Below are 17,302 nucleotides of genomic sequence, written 5' to 3'. Positions count from 1 at the left end.
ATATATATTTTTTCTAGGTTACCTAGCCTATTTGCAAAAACACATGGAAGGCCAAAAATAAAGTAGACTACTGATAATGAGATTAAAATGATACCTATCTACATGATTAGGATCTAGGCTACTTGTGTCATTATTTTCCTAAAATTATATTGCTCTTTGTCAATGCCAAATGCTGATATCCTATGATCCTGAGTTTGCATTTACCCCTTAACTAGCAAGAAATAGAAGACTGAACCAAGGCCGTGTGTTGGGGTGGTAGTCTGTATAGGAGCATTGACCCCGTCCTTGGTAGTCAGGTCAACATGATAAATGTCATTGATCTCGTAGTGCAGCTGGCTTCCTCACGTCTCTCCCTCCCTGCAGGCCAAATGTCACAGTTGTATTGAACATACCCTATCACCTTACTCCACGTGGAGAGAACCTAATGCAGAGAGCAGAGCAGTCCAGGGTCACTCTGTTGTTCTCAGATGTGAGTGTGTGTGGTTTGAGGGGGAGGGGTCAAGGCTGACTGGTCACACACAGATCAGAGGAGTGTCCTGTCTTCCTATAAATAAGACTCGGTCTACTGGAGTTGTCAGACAGTCAGAGCTGCTGACTGCTGGACAATATTTCAAAGAGAGAATGTGGCTATTCTCACATCTGTAGCATAGCTCTGTAAAGCCTCTGCACTGGGGACATCTTATCATCTATTGATTGATTGATACTTTATTGATCCTCAAAGGGGAATTCTCCATGATGTTTCCTCTTGAAGAGATGAAGAGCACCTGTCACTGTTCAGGGTACCGGGAGCAACAACATCAGCCTCACACCATCCTGTACAACATCCTGAGCAGGGCGGACAGTAACTACAGCAACAACGACAGCCTGATCAACAACAACCAGGTGAACCAGTACAACTACAATAAGATGATGCCTCACAACTGTCACTGCAAGCGGCAACGGGTGGTGTGTCTGAAGAACCCTGAGGGAACCTGTCAGATGACATCTGATGTTCTGGTCAAAACCATCTGCTTCATGAAGAGTTTACCCTCCTTCAGTCAGCTTCCAGTGGAGGATCAGCTATCTCTGCTGAGGGACTGCTGGGTGCCCCTGTTCTCTCTGGGCCTGGCCCAGGAACGGACTGTGTTCGAGGTGAAGGATGTTCCACAGGCTAGCATGCTGAGGAGGATCCTCCTCAACGGTCAGGGGCCACAGAGTGAGGAAGAGCAGGAGGTGGAAGATGAGGGAAAGAGGTTGCTGCCCACCCTGGCTGGGGTGCATAAACTCAGGTCCTGTCTGAACAGACTGTGGACTCTGGATCTCAGCCCAAAGGAATATGCCTATCTGAAGGGAGCTATGCTGTTCAATCCAGGTAAAGATCATCTTATCTTCTCAGCATGCTATGATGTAATGTGGAACTCCAAATCTACCTTAACTGACATTGTATTCATTTCATTTTATGTAAATATTTGAAGCAATCAATAAATCGATGATTATTTAATCATCTAACATGACAATACAGTAAACAGCTCCTCTCTTCTGTCACATTAGTGTTAAATTGCTGATGGTGGAATACAGTTGACATGACATTTCCCTCACTTCCTCTTAACAGACGTCCCAGGACTGAGCACCACTGTATTCATCAACAGTCTACAACAGCAGGCCCAGAGAGCTCTACAGGAGGTTGTGCTGACCCTTCACCCAGGAGACTTGAGTCGATTCAGCTGCATCCTACTATCGACCTCTGACTTACAGACTGTCAGCCAATCACTCATCACAGAACTGTTCTTCAGACCTGTTATTGGTCAGGCGGATCTGTTTGATTTGTTAACCGAGATGCTGTTTATTAGACAAGAATAAAGCTGAAAGTGTGTGTGTGTGTGTATGTGTTTGAATTATATTTTAGGGTATTTTCTACAGTGACAACTATGAACGTGAAGAATGCAACCAGGCAATAAAAGTTGAATAAACTAAATGATTCTGTTTTTCTTCTCTTCTATCCACACATTTAATCATTGTACTTTTGGCATGTATCTGACAATTTAACAGTGGTGTGATAACAATAAATTAAGTGAGAGCAACAGTATTTTCTATTGGATCAAAAAATCCTGTAATATTGTACTGGCTCTTAGCATATGTACTCTGGCTCCTACCTGTGGTATTCTACCTGGACCTACAAGTATCTGTTGTGCTGTTCACTGTACAGGTTATTGAATGGAAAGTATCAAAAATCCCCTGAGTGACGGGACCTGGAAAACTCCCCAATGCATAAGGAAGGCTAGCAAAATGCAGCTTTAGACTGTATTAATACCCCAACTAGCTCAACACTCATATTTCCTGTAAACCTACCTCTTTATCCATTTCCTGTCTATGCCCAGGACCAGAATGACCTGTTTTACAGTCATTCCATGGTCTGTATTATTTTGTCCTTGCCAAAGATAAAAGTTGTCCCCAGAGGGCACAAGTGAACACCCTGGTACTGCACACATGCCAAAGTGATGTGTACATTTAGGCCTGTTCAACAGGGCAAAACATTACGTTACAGAACATTCAGACAAAAATGTTTTAAGTAGAATAAAATATATGCTTGCCATCCATAGTAGAATAGATCTTTTCATTTCAATTCGCAAACTTCTAAACATTTCACATCACAGAATCCTCATTTGTTCGTAAGTCTGCATGTTGTCAGAGATTCTTCCATTTCAATACATCAACACAATAGAACTGAGTTGTAGATAGTTTGGAAGAGTAGTGTGTGTGAGTAACTGGCTGATTCATGTCCAGTAACGCGGCAGGAAAAGGCTATTTAGAAAGCATGAAAACACAGAAATACACAGAGCTTAATGTCAACAACACACACAAAACATATGACTGGGACTCTTCCACTGGTGAGCTAATGAAAAGTGAGCTAGTCACAGGTTCAGACATTCTTGCCTGGAGGATTTCCATTTAAAATATTTATTTATTAACAAATCATTCATTTAGACATTCTTAGAGAGGCGGATCCTAACTTCCACATAAATCCACTTAGTCTCATTGTACAGAACTCAAATTAGACTTAAGTGGAAGTTAAAATTTTCCCCATAGAGAGCAACACAGTTCATTTTTACCAGCCACAATAAAACAGAAGACAAAATGTGCAAGAATAGCATGGCATCAATGCCTTTACAACTTCATTTATGCGTGTGCATCCCTTAATTAAAAAATATATATATAAAATCACAGAAATGCACACATTATACAATTTAATTTCAAGTGTATACTCATTGGCGTCTACAATGAGATCATGTTAATCATTATCCAGGCCACATGCTCGTGAGAGATTTTGGACCCTAACCAATTTTAAAGCAATACAAACATATTAGGATTACCGTTATGGGTAACACTTCACTTAACACACCCAGCGTCATAACATGTTATGACATGGTCATAACCATTTTAATAGGTCATAACCTTTTATAATATGGTCATATCCCTTGTCATGACATTGCGTTATTTTATGGCAGGTTATGACACCTACATAAGAGTGTCAAAACCTACCACACAAGGCAAAATATTCCATTACACAATTACACTGTTGACATGTTCTTTATTTGTGTGAAATTGACCACGTTAAATGATCACTGTAATTGCACACACATTGATGTCAGGCATGTACTTACCCCAACGCTCCGTTGCTGATGGCTGGGATGAACGCAGATGCAGATTTCAGGAGCAGGATGACGTATATAACAGCATGTACGTGATAGGTGACTTATAGGATGACGGTCATAATGCTTCACAACAGTGTCAAAAAGCGGATTTTCTACAAGTTAATTAAAATACAACAAAAACATGACCGTAAAGAATTCATTATAACAGAGGATTTAAGAAACAATCTTTTAAAAACGGAAGGACACTTCTTGGCCGGGAAAAAACTATTTTGAATAAATGTGAGTTTCGATTCTATAACCAGCCATAAAATAATACAATATATGTCACAACAGATGTAAACATATGGGTCATGACAGTGTAATGACCATATTATGACAGGTTATGTCAAGTGTTTCCACATAGTTAAGACCATGTCATAACATGTTATGACACTGGGTGTTAAGTAAAATGTTACCTAGTTAGGTACAGGAGCATGATATTCTCTTGGCATCAAAAAGCACATCTACATCTTGTATTTCAAAGTCACCAATACGTCAATAACATTCATCGTCTTTGAGGTGTTCCCTCTTCATCCGTTCCCAGTGTTTTTTTTGGCCTCCAGTACATTCCAGGTTAGTTCTTGGTGTCTACATGTTGCACTATAAAACCGTTGACCAATCAAGTGTGCGGTTATCTATCTTCCTCGGGTCAGTTTACTTGACCCTGCAAGTCCCTGGATGTGAGTACACTACCTTGAAACTAATTCTTGTGTTAGTGTTGAAGCGATAATGCAGAAAGACATCCGGCAGCAGTGGAGAGGAGAGTTTCATATCAAAAGAGCTAGTTGTTATTCAAGGGTAAAGGAACACACACCACCACGGATGTAATTGAGGGCAATAAGAGGAACAACAAAACAGGGGAAGCTGCTGGAAGGGTTTGGGAAGTAAATCTACAGTGACTTTTCTATGAGACAAACCAACCCCCAAACAAGGGCGCAATACGCCAGAATCAAAGATAAATTCACGACCCTGGTTACATTAGAATCCTTCAATATACAGTTGACACGATTCATAGTATCGCCTTCAAAGTAAAGTCGTGGTCTTCGGACGGAGTTTGCATACGCATAATACTCCTCCCACTTAATTTAACATAGTGCTAATTCTCAGGCTCCTTAAAGTTCCCAACACAGAATTAAATAGACCTTACAATACGTGTATCTGTATGGCTCCCAACCTCTTCAGCTGGAGACTGGTGAGTAAGCTCCATGGTATCAGCAGTGTTGAAGATGGATCATCATGTTCTGACTGAAGTCCCGGGCAGGGGCATGCCTAACACAGACATCTGACGTTCAGAACTTTCTGCTTCAATCAAAATATGATAAAGAAGGCATGAGATGTAGAACATAATCGAACAGACAAACCTCATTGTCCACGCAATGTGTAAATGTGTCTTTGGCTTCAAAGTCAGTTCCACTCATAGTTCCTCTCTAATCAGGGACCGATTTAGTCCTGGGACACCAGGTGGGCGCAATTATTTATCAGGTAGAACAGAAAGCCAGCAGGCTCCGGACCTCATAGGGTCAGTTAAAAACCCCTGCAGCAATGTGTCACTGCTAAATGAACACAGGGGACACACTGCGATTTCAGTAAAAAAAGTGTGTATTGAAGGACTCTAACCCTATCATAACAAGCTCTTAATGATGACTACAACACTGCAGGACACACAACATAGAGTACCCACGTCAAGTCTCTTACCTGCTCCACTGGTCATCCTCATGTTCCTAGCGTTCATATCAGAATCTGTCTCCTTGGAGATCTGGATATCGTAATCATCTTTGTGGTAAAACAGAGTGAGTCAACTAACAGTGTAATAACAAATGAAAGCCCATGAAGGATTCCTTCAACAAGTACGTAAAATAGGGGAAAAGCGGTTGTTTATTATTAGAGGTGTTGCTTACTGTTATTGCTGATGGTTGATGTTTGGTAGTTGCTCATAGTTTCGTTTCCGCTGTCGGAGGTACTCCTCTGTGACCTTCGGTATGGAGGTCTCTTCTTGCTCTTCCTAGTGCTGATCCTGAATGCATAGAATGGATTAAAATAGTAGAAACTTTATTATCCATTTTAATGTATTGATTTGCTGTCACATTACCAACAGCTTGCACGCACACACACACACTTGTTGTGCCCTTGATCAAGGCAGTTAAACACTACCAGCAAATGTCAGTGAATGGTAGCTACCTGATGATGCCCTTGACCAGTCGACCTTCTGCGTCCTGCTCATCAAGCTGATGCTCCTCGGCCAGGTCACTGATCAGCTGGCTGATCTCACCGGTCTTCTTCAGGAACACTGAGTCTGAGGTGCAGTGGGCCAGCTCCTCGATCTGGTACTCAGAGTACAGCTCCAGAAGCTTCTGGGTGATCAGAGAGTCCACGTCACCCATGCTCAGATCACCCGTATCCCCCTCATACCAGGAGTAGGATGGAGGGCTGTACCGTCTCCCTCCTCCACCTCTTCCATTGTGTAACAGAGGCCTGGTAATGACCACTGGCTCCTCCTCCATTCTGGGAATATCCACTTTGACCCCTCTGATGTAGATGTCCTCCGACCAATCAGAGCAACTACCCCCGCCCTCCTTCCTGGTTTGGGGGTTGTTGGCCCCAGGGTGGCTCTGGAGACCCCGGAGGTTGACCTTCTCCTGATCGTCATCTGGGGACCTCCCTGTGGGACTGGGGGCCAGGATGGTGCGCCGACACACCATGTAGAGTCCACAGGTCAGCACGCTGCACACCCAGTTCTTACAGCTGCCTGGGGAGGAGGGGGCACAAGGACCACACCCGTGATCCCCTGGAGGAGAGTCTGCTGATCCGGGGATGAAGCCGATGGTCTCATCAGCCGCCTTGCTCTGCACGTCCCAGTGGTGGGCCTTGTGGTGGGTCCCCCTGGGAGCCTGGTGCCTCAACTCCACCGGGTCCACACATCGCTCCTCATAGCAGGACTCCTGGCTGGTGCTGCTGCTGCTCCGGTAGAGGAGATGGTTGGGTTCCACAGGTATGAGGCCGACCTGGCCCCCTGGCTCTGACCAGGGTCTGGGGCTCCCTGTGACGCTGCTGGGCATGGTGGCTCACTAGAGCCAAGGCCTGGGAAAGAAGAGGACAGGGAGTGTGGGGGAGGGCAATTCATTACATTAATGTAGGAAATATGTATGCTATATATTTTTTAAACACTGCTTAATCCTGTCATAATAATCAGCAGCTTGAAATAGACAAAGCAGCCGTGAATCAAATCCAAGGCTTGGTGATGAGATGAGAAATTGATTCAGGTGTGTTATTGCTGTGGTAGGAAAAACATTTGCAGCCTGGGTCTCCAGCACACGGAGACTTGCATAAATATTATTTAAAAACTTTTTATTTTGTAGAAAGATCAACTTGAAAACGGGGATGGCCGAATTGACTAAACAACCAAAAACACACGCGTAAGTTTAGCTTTCTTAATGAACCAGAAAAGCTAGTCATTTCTAGTTGTTGATTGAAGTGAGCTGGCTAATGTAGGAAATGTGTAGTATACCCCTCTGGCCTGTAGGCCACGTTCAAAACGTACTTTCACAGAGAGTCAACAAAGGCCATATGGAAGCCAGGACCAGGACGGTGTCCATTCAACGTAGGCCAAAATGTAAACCAATGTGTCATAAGGTGAATGTAATCAAAAGACTTTGTCTGATAGGCTGTGGGGTGGGGGTGACTACAACAATGTCCTGATCAGATGTTTGATGAAAGCAGGGCCGGGCCTACTTCATACAATGAAAGATTACTACTGCCATATGCTGAGACGCAGAACAACTGGTTGAAATGGACGACGACCTTTTCAGTCCATCTACAGCCTTTTGTCAACAACAAAAAAAGACAATAGTTGTCAAGGTGCTACTTCCAAAACACATATCTAATCAACTTTCGTGCCATCTGTAATGGATACTTTAAAATAAGTTACACCTGGGTTTATTAATTTGGCTTACTCACGGCATTCGAAGGGTGATCGCGGTTCTCCACCGAGTTTTCTTCCGAGTGGTTATATTCCATAAAGAGCAATAGTTTACATTTGTATTTTAAATTTTTTTTTTTGAATTACCGACAAAAAAGACGCGGCATAGTTTCGTTTCGTAAATGCTTCCTACAACAGATTTTCACCTGCGCGACAAGGTAATAAAGCGAGAGAGTTACTCCAACCAAAATCACCGCAGTAAATTAGTTTAGGCTACTTTAGCTATTCAGAGTTCGCTCGTCAATAGCTGTCCAACGGAACGTCCTAAGGTAATATCTAGAATCAGATGACGGTAGAGAGCAAAATACACCTTTTGTTTTTACCGATAGTCGAACTCTTCCCGGGTCGAACAGAAGGCAATATTCTGTTTTCTGGCGCTCGGGTGGTTTAGGGACCGTCGTAAAAGTGCAATACCGGTGATTACACGTGTAAGCAGAAAAAAAAGGTTTTGCATTCCCATTCAGGAGGGTTAGCCCTTTTATTTTATTTTTTATTTTTTTCACCTTTATTTAACCAGGTAGGCTAGTTGAGAACAAGTTCTCATTTGCAACTGCGACCTGGCCAAGATAAAGCATAGCAGTGTGAACAGACAACACAGAGTTACACATGGAGTAAACAATTAACAAGTCAATAACACAGTAGAAAAAAACTTAATTGAGTTAATTAACTTAATTGAGGAAAATAAGAACAATCCGAAATTCCTTTTTGATACTGTCGCAAAGCTAACTAAAAAGCAGCATTCCCCAAGAGAGGATGACTTTCACTTTAGCAGTGATAAATTCATGAACTTCTTTGAGGAAAAGATTATGATTATTAGAAAGCAAATTACGGACTCCTCTTTAAACCTGCGTATTCCTCCAAACCTCAGTTGTCCTGAGTCTGCACAACTCTGCCAGGACCTAGGATCAAGAGAGACGCTCAAGTCTTTTAGTACTATATCTCTTGACACAATGATGAAAATAATCATGGCCTCTAAACCTTCAAGCTGCATACTGGACCCTATTCCAACTAAACTACTGAAAGAGCTGCTTCCTGTGCTTGGCCCTCCTATGTTGAACATAATAAAAGGCTCTCTATCCACTGGATGTGTACCAAACTCACTAAAAGTGGCAGTAATAAAGCCTCTCTTGAAAAAGCCAAACCTTGACCCAGAAAATATAAAAAACTATCGGCCTATATCAAATCTTCCATTCCTCTCAAAAATTTTAGAGAAGGCTGTTGCGCAGCAACTCACTGCCTTCCTGAAGACAAACAATGTATACGAAATGCTTCAGTCTGGTTTTAGACCCCATCATAGCACTGAGACGGCACTTGTGAAGGTGGTAAATGACATTTTAATGGCATCGGACCGAGGCTCTGCATCTGTCCTCGTGCTCCTAGACCTTAGTGCTGCTTTTGATACCATCGATCACCACACAACAAGGGGGAGTCTATATACAATGTGTGCAAAAGGTATGAGGAGGTAGGCAAATAATTACAATTTTGCAGATTAACACTGGAGTGATAAATGATCAGATGGTCATGTACAGGTAGAGATATTGGTGTGCAAAAGAGCAGAAAAGTAAATAAATAAAAACAGTATGGGGATGAGGTAGGTGAAAATGGGTGGGCTATTTACCGATAGACTATGTACAGCTGCAGCGATCGGTTAGCTGCTCAGATAGCTGATGTTTGAAGTTGGTGAGGGAGATAAAAGTCTCCAACTTCAGCGATTTTTGCAATTCGTTCCAGTCACAGGCAGCAGAGTACTGGAACGAAAGGCGGCCGAATGAGGTGTTGGCTTTAGGGATGATCAGTGAGATACACCTGCTGGAGCGCGTGCTACGGATGGGTGTTGCCATCGTGACCAGTGAACTGAGATAAGGCGGAGCTTTACCTAGCATGGACTTGTAGATGACCTGGAGCCAGTGGGTCTGGCGACGAATATGTAGCGAGGGCCAGCCGACGAGAGCATACAAGTCGCAGTGGTGGGTGGTATAAGGTGCTTTAGTGACAAAACGGATGGCACTGTGATAGAGTAGAGTGTTGGAAGCCATTTTGTAGATGACATCGCCGAAGTCGAGGATCGGTAGGATAGTCAGTTTTACTAGGGTAAGCTTGGCGGCGTGAGTGAAGGAGGCTTTGTTGTGGAATAGAAAGCAGACTCTTGATTTGATTTTCGATTGGAGATGCTTGATATGAGTCTGGAAGGAGAGTTTGCAGCCTAGCCAGACACCTAGGTACTTATAGATGTCCACATATTCAAGGTCGGAACCATCCAGGGTGGTGATGCTAGTCGGGAATGCGGGTGCAGGCAGCGATCGGTTGAAAAGCATGCATTTGGTTTTACTAGCGTTTAAGAGCAGTTGGAGGCCACGGAAGGAGTGTTGTATGGCATTGAAGCTCGTTTGGAGGTTAGATAGCACAGTGTCCAGTGACGGGCCGAAAGTATATAGAATGGTGTCGTCTGCGTAGAGGTGGATCAGGGAATCGCCCGCAGCAAGAGCAACATCATTGATATATACAGAGAAAAGAGTCGGCCCGAGAATTGAACCCTGTGGCACCCCCATAGAGACTGCCAGAGGACCGGACAGCATGCCCTCCGATTTGACACACTGAACTCTGTCTCCAAAGTAATTGGTGAACCAGGCAAGGCAGTCATCCGAAAAACCGAGGCTACTGAGTCTGCCGATAAGAATATGGTGATTGACAGAGTCGAAAGCCTTGGCAAGGTTGATGAAGACGGCAGCACAGTACGGTCTTTTATCGATGGCGGTTATGATATCGTTTAGTACCTTGAGTGTGGCTGAGGTGCACCCGTGACCGGCTCGGAAACCAGATTGCACAGCGGAGAAGGTACGGTGGGATTCGAGATGGTCAGTGACCTGTTTGTTGACTTGGCTTTCGAAGACCTTAGATAGGCAGGGCAGGATGGATATAGGTCTGTAACAGTTTGGGTCCAGGGTGTCTCCCCTTTGAAGAGGGGGATGACTGCGGCAGCTTTCAATCCTTGGGGATCTCAGACGATATGAAAGAGAGGTTGAACAGGCTGGTAATAGGGGTTGCGACAATGGCGGCGGATAGTTTCAGAAATAGAGGGTCCAGATTGTCAAGCCCAGCTGATTTGTACGGGTCCAGGTTTTGCAGCTCTTTCAGAACATCTGCTATCTGGATTTGGGTAAAGGAGAACCTGGAGAGGCTTGGGCGAGGAGCTGCGGGGGGAGCTGTTGGCCGAGGTTGGAGTAGCCAGGCGGAAGGCATGGCCAGCCGTTGAGAAATGCTTATTGAAGTTTTCGATAATCATGGATTTACCGGTGGTGACCGTGTTACCTAGCCTCAGTGCAGTGGGCAGCTGGGAGGAGGTGCTCTTGTTCTCCATGGACTTCACAGTGTCCCAGAACTTTTTGGAGTTGGAGCTACAGGATGCAAACTTCTGCCTGAAGAAGCTGGCCTTAGCTTTCCTGACTGACTGCGTGTATTGGTTCCTGACTTCCCTGAAAAGTTGCATATCACGGGGACTATTCGATGCTATTGCAGTCCGCCACAGGATGTTTTTGTGCTGGTCGAGGGCAGTCAGGTCTGGAGTGAACCAAGGGCTGTATCTGTTCTTAGTTCTGCATTTTTTGAACGGAGCATGCTTATCTAAAATGGTGAGGAAGTTACTTTTAAAGAATGACCAGGCATCCTTAACTGACGGGGTGAGGTCAATGTCCTTCCAGGATACCCGGGCCAGGTCGATTAGAAAGGCCTGCTCACAGAAGTGTTTTAGGGAGCGTTTGACAGTGATGAGGGGTGGTCGTTTGACTGCGGCTCCGTAGCGGATACAGGCAATGAGGCAGTGATCGCTGAGATCCTGGTTGAAGACAGAGGAGGTGTATTTGGAGGGCCAGTTGGTCAGGATGACGTCTATGAGGGTGCCCTTGTTTACAGAGTTAGGGTTGTACCTCGTGGGTTCCTTGATTATTTGTGTGAGATTGAGAGCATCTAGCTTAGATTGTAGGACTGCCGGGGTGTTAAGCATATCCCAGTTTAGGTCACCTAACAGAACAAACTCTGAAGCTAGATGGGGGGCGATCAATTCACAAATGGTGTCCAGGGCACAGCTGGGAGCTGAGGGGTGTCGGTAGCAGGCGGCAACAGTGAGAGACTTATTTCTGGAGAGAGTAATTTTCAAAATTAGTAGTTCGAACTGTTTGGGTATGGACCTGGAAAGTATGACATTACTTTGCAGGCTAACTCCTCCCAATTTGGCAGTTCTATCTTGACGGAAGATGTTATAGTTGGGTATGGAAATCTCTGAATTTTTGGTGGCCTTCCTGAGCCAGGATTCAGACACGGCAAGGACATCAGGGTTAGCAGAGTGTGCTAAAGCAGTGAGTAAAACAAACTTAGGGAGGAGGCTTCTGATGTTGACATGCATGAAACCAAGGCTTTTTCGATCACAGAAGTCAACAAATAAGGGTGCCTGGGGACATGCAGGGCCTGGGTTTACCTCCACATCACCCGCGGAACAGAGAAGGAGTAGTATGAGGGTGCAGCTAAAGGCTATCAAAACTGGTCGCCTAGAGCGTTGGGGACAGAGAATAAGAGGAGCAGGTTTCTGGGCATGGTAGAATATATTCAGGGCATAATGCGCAGACAGGGGTATGGTGGGGTGCGGGTACAGCGGAGGTAAGCCCAGGCACTGGGTGATGATGAGAGAGGTTGTATCTCTGGACATGCTGGTTGTAATGGGTGAGGTCACCGCATGTGTGGGAGGTGGGACAAAGGAGGTATCAGGGGTATGAGGAGTGGAACTAGGGGCTCCATTGTGAACTAAAACAATGATAACTAACCTGAACAACAGTATACAAGGCATATTGACATTTGAGAGAGACATACAGCGAGGCATACAGTAATCACAGGTGTTGAATTGGGAAAGCTAGCTAAAACAGTAGGTGAGACAACAACAGCTAATCAGCTAGCACAACAACAGCAGGTAAAATGGCGTTGACTAGGCAACGGGGCCGACGGATAAAACAAACAAGCAGAATGGAGTACCGTGATTAATGGACAGTCCAGCGTGCATCAGCTATGTAGCCAAGAGATCAGTGTCCAGGGGGCAGCGGTGGATGGGCAGGGAAGCTGGACTGGCGAGTGTTATCCAGGTTAAAAAAAAAACTAACAATGACTAAATAGCTTGTAGCTAGTTAGCTGGTTAGCTTCTGGAGGTTCTTGAGTGTGTTCTAAAAAAATAAAAATAATAGCGATTCCGTATCACATTGGGTGAGGCAGGTTTCCGGAAGGTATAAACAAATTAAAAATCAAAAAGAGATAAATATGGGTCCAGTGAGTGTTTGGGACGCTGCGATTCAGACGGTTAGCAGGCCTGTGCTAACAAGCTAACAGTTCGTAGGCCCGGGCTAAACAAGGTAGCAGTTAGCGGACCGGAGCTAGACAAGCTAGCAGTTAGCAGGCCGAATTAGCAAGCAGGGTGATAGCGAGGGCTAGAGAGTTAGCCTTTGGGGGACGTCGCGATGGGGTGAGTCTGTTTATTCCTCTTCATGCGGTGACATCGATAGACCGGTCGTGGGCCCGGGTATTGTAGCCCAGGAGTATGCTACAGGTGCTCTGGCCGGGCTAGCTTCAAGCTAAGTGGGTGGAAACGCTAGCCAGGAGTAATCATCCGGGGTTGCGGTTTAGCTAGATAGCTAGTTGTGAAGATCCAGCTGAAAAATGTTCCGTTTGCGGTGGGAATCCGGGGATGAAAAATAAATAGCTCTGTTATGCTCTGGTTAGAGTCGCGTTGTTCGAACTGGCGAGAGCTTTCCGGGCTAAAAGGTTAGCTGATGACCGGTTAGCTGAAGACCGCTAGCATAGCTGGTGGTTAGCTGGCTAGCTTCAGTTGAGGGGTTCCGGTTCCGAAGTAAATATAAATACTTTAGGAAAAATAGCTACATTGGGTGAGGCGGGTTGCAGGAGAGTAATTGGAAGCTTAGGTTTAGCAAAATGTTTTTAAAGAGATATGCGAAGAAAAATATGTAAAAAACGAAAAAGAAACGATATATACAGGGGACACGACAGGACGACTTACTGCTACGCCATCTTGGATTAAATGAAGACTACACACACACGTTTCTGCCTTTCTATGGAGTTTTTTGCGAGCCACATCTGCATTGCTTGCTCTTTGGGTTTTAGGCTGAATTTTGTATAAGCACTTTGTTAAAAAAAGGGCTTCATAAATACATTTGGTTTGATGTGGTTTTAGATTTTACACTGCATGTACAAAACATAAGAACACCTGCTCATTCCATGACATACTGACCAGGTGAAAGCTATGATCCCTTATTGATGCCACGTGTTAAATCAGTGTAGATGAAGGCAATGTGACAACTGAAACATGGATTTTTAAGCCTTGAGAAAATTGAGACATGGATTGTGTATGTGTGCCATTCATAGGGTGAATGAGCAAGACAACATATTTAAGTGCCTTTGAACGGGGTATGGTAGTAGGTGTGCCAAGAACTGCAACACTGCTGGTTTTTCCACACTCAACAGTTTCCCATGTGTATCGAGTGGTCCACCACCCAAAGGACATCCAGCCAACTTGACACAACTGTGGAAAGCATTGGCGTCTACATGGGCCAGCATACCTGTGGAATGCTTGACACCTTGTAGAGTCCATGCCCTGACAAATTGAGGCTGTTCTGAAGGGGAAAGGAGGTGAAACGCAATATTAGGAAGGTGTTCCTAATGTTTTGTACACTCAGTGTATATGTCATTTGAACTGGAATCTATTGAAAATTAGATCTTTATGTGAATTCACACATACAGATCACTGCACCTGTACATAGCCCATCTGTAAATAGCCCATCCAACTACCTCATCCCCATACTGTATTTATTTTGCTCCTTTGCCCCCCAGTATCTCTACTTGCACATTCATCTTATGCACATCTATCACTCCAGTGTTTAATTTGTATATTGTAATTACTTCGCCACCATGGCCTATTTATTGCCTTAACTCCCTTATCTTACCTCATTTGCACACACTGTATATAGATTTTCTTCAGCTGTATTATTGACTGTATGTTTGTTTATTCCATGTGTAACTCCGTGTTGTTTTATGTGTCGAACTGCTGTGCTTTAGCTTGGCCAGGTTGCAGTTGTAAATGAGAACTTGTTCTCAACTAGCCTACCTGGTTAAATAAAAGGTAAAAAAAAAAAAATTATAACCACAGGAAAAATATTTGTAGGAAATCAAACTGGACGAACTTGTATATCTATATATCATGTTGACAGTGAGCTAATGAAAATTACATGACGATCGATGCTTGGCTGCCATTTGACAAATACAAATCATCTCTCTTTTGTCCATAATCACCTCATCATGTAGTCCAGCCTACCCTCACTATCTGCCAGCTGTTGGCTAGAGCACATGCCATAACCATAATGGGCACATTAGCTATATAAATGCAATATAGGCCTACAGTATTGTGACAAAACCATCAGTTGAGGTTAAGATGGAATGGAAACCAACTTTTATTTTTGTTGGTACATGGGAATTGAACCGCAAAAGTAATTATGAAAACTTGCTCTCAACTAGCCTACCTGGTTAAATAAAGGTGAAATAAAAAACTACATCATCATGCACAGCCTTTTATCCGCAACAAGTCAAATTGATAGAGAAAACAAAGCTAAGTAATTAATTTCAATGATGTAAAGGCCTATCATTGGTTCCCACCAGTGATTGAATGAGCTCTAATCATATTTTAGGGCCACACTGCTAGGTTTCCATCCAATTGAAGACAGATTTTCATGAGAATATTCTAGAATCCGCATGAAGGAAAATATGCAAATTGCCCCACTAGTGGTGTGTTTCCACCAAACGGACTTGTTGCAAATAAAAATCAGTGTGATTTCCCAAAAGTTTTCATGTACTGAATAAACCTTAAGTTCAATGTGTTTCCATTGCATTTTCAACTCTACCGACAGTTTCTTCACAAAATTATTGCATTAAATAGCAAATGTGCTACTCTGTTCTTGGCACATGTGCTTTAGCCAACAGCTCGCAGATACAGTGCAGGTACCCTGTGCAGGTATCGTCTACATCAAGGCTTCCCAAACATGATGATCAATGTTTTTCCTAGCCACCGTGCATCTACATCTGTCTACATTGCTTGCGGTTTTAGTCTGGGTTTCTGTAAAGCACTTTGTTACATCTGCTGATGTAAAACGGCCTTTATAAATACATTTGATTGATTGAGAGCCTCCATACTTATTGGGAAGGAGCATTAAGATCACTGTGCACTTTCACCACCCTATGAAGTTCATTATTTCATCTGTGGCCTAATAAACTGCATGGTTTCCAAAGTCTAGTGGGAGGACCACACGCCATATCGTCACGTGACATCCTTTACTTCAATACTTGTGCAAAAAGGAATTTTCACCGCTATTTCCACATAGTTAATTTCCCAGACACAAAAAGATCCCATCATGTCAAACAAATAGACGCGAAGTAAAGTTTGTGGTTATTGTGTTGTAGTAAAGAGTACTTACACAAGCCTCAGAGCTGAATTCCATCCATATCCAAGAAGTATCGGTGATTTCCGATTGAGCCGACATATGCAGCAACGTTTACTGTGAATGCAGTCGCGGTGAATGAAGGAACATTGCCTTTAAATTTCAATCGAGCGGTCTTGAATCCACTCCGCACAGTGGATTTTGACAGGGAGCGATGAAATTTTGGAAGCCAGTCATTGTCAATGGAGGGAAGGGAAGTGGGCGAGGGATGGTCAACAATGCGGGACCAAAGTTGGGGAAAGGTGAACTTTATGCAAATAGGCTGCTCTGCGACACCAATCTAAGCTCACGATAAATTCCAGCCCCTACTGGTTTGGCTGTTCATGCCTATCACTATCTAACCTGCTTCCTTTAGCACCCTCACGAGGGCGAAGCTAGCATGGCTATCGAAAATATTGTGTTATGTGGACATCACGTCAGACTACAGTAGCCAAACTCAACTGGCGGACCGCGGTCCTGGTCCGGACCCAGAGAAGGGTCAATCCAATCGGACAACATCGCATTTTGTTATATAAAAGTCAATGCATTTTTTTAGACAGCTTTAAAAATATATATATATCAAAACGGGCGCCGCGGCCTCTAACTCAGCAACCTCTCTCTCTCTCTCGAAGCAACGGCCACCTCACTAATCCAATTGCATGGTTATTTGCAAATACAAGAGGCCGCGTTTTACCCAATCACATTAATCCAAATATCCTCTGTGGAACCTTGGGACAAGCAGGCAGAAAGAATCGGAAAGATTTGACCACGTTTCAACTGTAAATATCACAGATTGAAGGAGCTTAGTTACCAGTATATGGCTTGTTTAAAAAAAAAAGAGTTGATTCTGAAAACGGGACAGTATTTATGAATTCTCCTCGCAAATAGCACAAAACCAATGTGCCTGATATTCAGTGAGTAAAGTGCCAATGTTTAACGCCATGAGGACACCAGGCGTAGTAAATTAGATCGGACGTATCCCCTGAACACAGAGGTGAGAACAAACAAGATTAAGGATATCCCTGAGGTCATCAAAGGGATGCTGACAAAGAGGGTGAGAGATCTGAAGTCAGAGTTCTTCATCATCACAGATGAAGCTCCAGCCATGATAGGAAGAGGGAGAGGACTGGTTGCAC

General features: G+C 43.9%; 2 protein-coding genes across 8 annotated transcripts; one reads left to right on the top strand and one right to left on the bottom strand.

Annotated features, from left to right (window-relative positions):
- Window positions 1–562: 562 nt before the first annotated feature.
- On the top strand, window positions 563–1,954 carry LOC115128528 (nuclear receptor subfamily 0 group B member 2-like). The gene is made up of 2 exons (XM_029658438.2): window positions 563–1,351; window positions 1,592–1,954. Exons 1-2 carry the CDS (start codon window positions 733–735, stop codon window positions 1,837–1,839), a joined length of 867 nt encoding a protein of 288 aa, XP_029514298.1. The 5' UTR covers window positions 563–732; the 3' UTR covers window positions 1,840–1,954.
- Window positions 1,955–2,921: 967 nt separating this feature from the next.
- Window positions 2,922–16,393, bottom strand: LOC115128527 (keratinocyte differentiation factor 1-like). Of its 7 annotated transcripts, none has more exons than XM_065017789.1 (5): window positions 16,164–16,393; window positions 5,850–6,749; window positions 5,570–5,685; window positions 5,367–5,444; window positions 2,922–4,973 (listed from the first exon to the last, which is right to left on the bottom strand). In XM_065017789.1, exons 2-5 carry the CDS (start codon window positions 6,725–6,727, stop codon window positions 4,906–4,908), a joined length of 1,140 nt encoding a protein of 379 aa, XP_064873861.1. In that variant the 5' UTR covers window positions 6,728–6,749; window positions 16,164–16,393; the 3' UTR covers window positions 2,922–4,905. The 7 variants fall into 7 exon arrangements, with proteins under 7 accessions (XP_064873861.1, XP_064873862.1, XP_064873863.1 ...); XM_065017790.1 differs by lacking the exon at window positions 16,164–16,393 and adding an exon at window positions 7,971–8,060; XM_065017791.1 differs by lacking the exon at window positions 16,164–16,393 and adding an exon at window positions 7,958–8,043.
- Window positions 16,394–17,302: the final 909 nt, after the last annotated feature.

Source organism: Oncorhynchus nerka, linkage group LG4 (assembly GCF_034236695.1).
Source record: "Oncorhynchus nerka isolate Pitt River linkage group LG4, Oner_Uvic_2.0, whole genome shotgun sequence".
NCBI lineage: Eukaryota > Metazoa > Chordata > Actinopteri > Salmoniformes > Salmonidae > Oncorhynchus > Oncorhynchus nerka.
The sequence above is the reverse complement of the archived record's forward strand: the minus strand, read 5'-3'. Positions and strand labels throughout refer to the sequence as shown.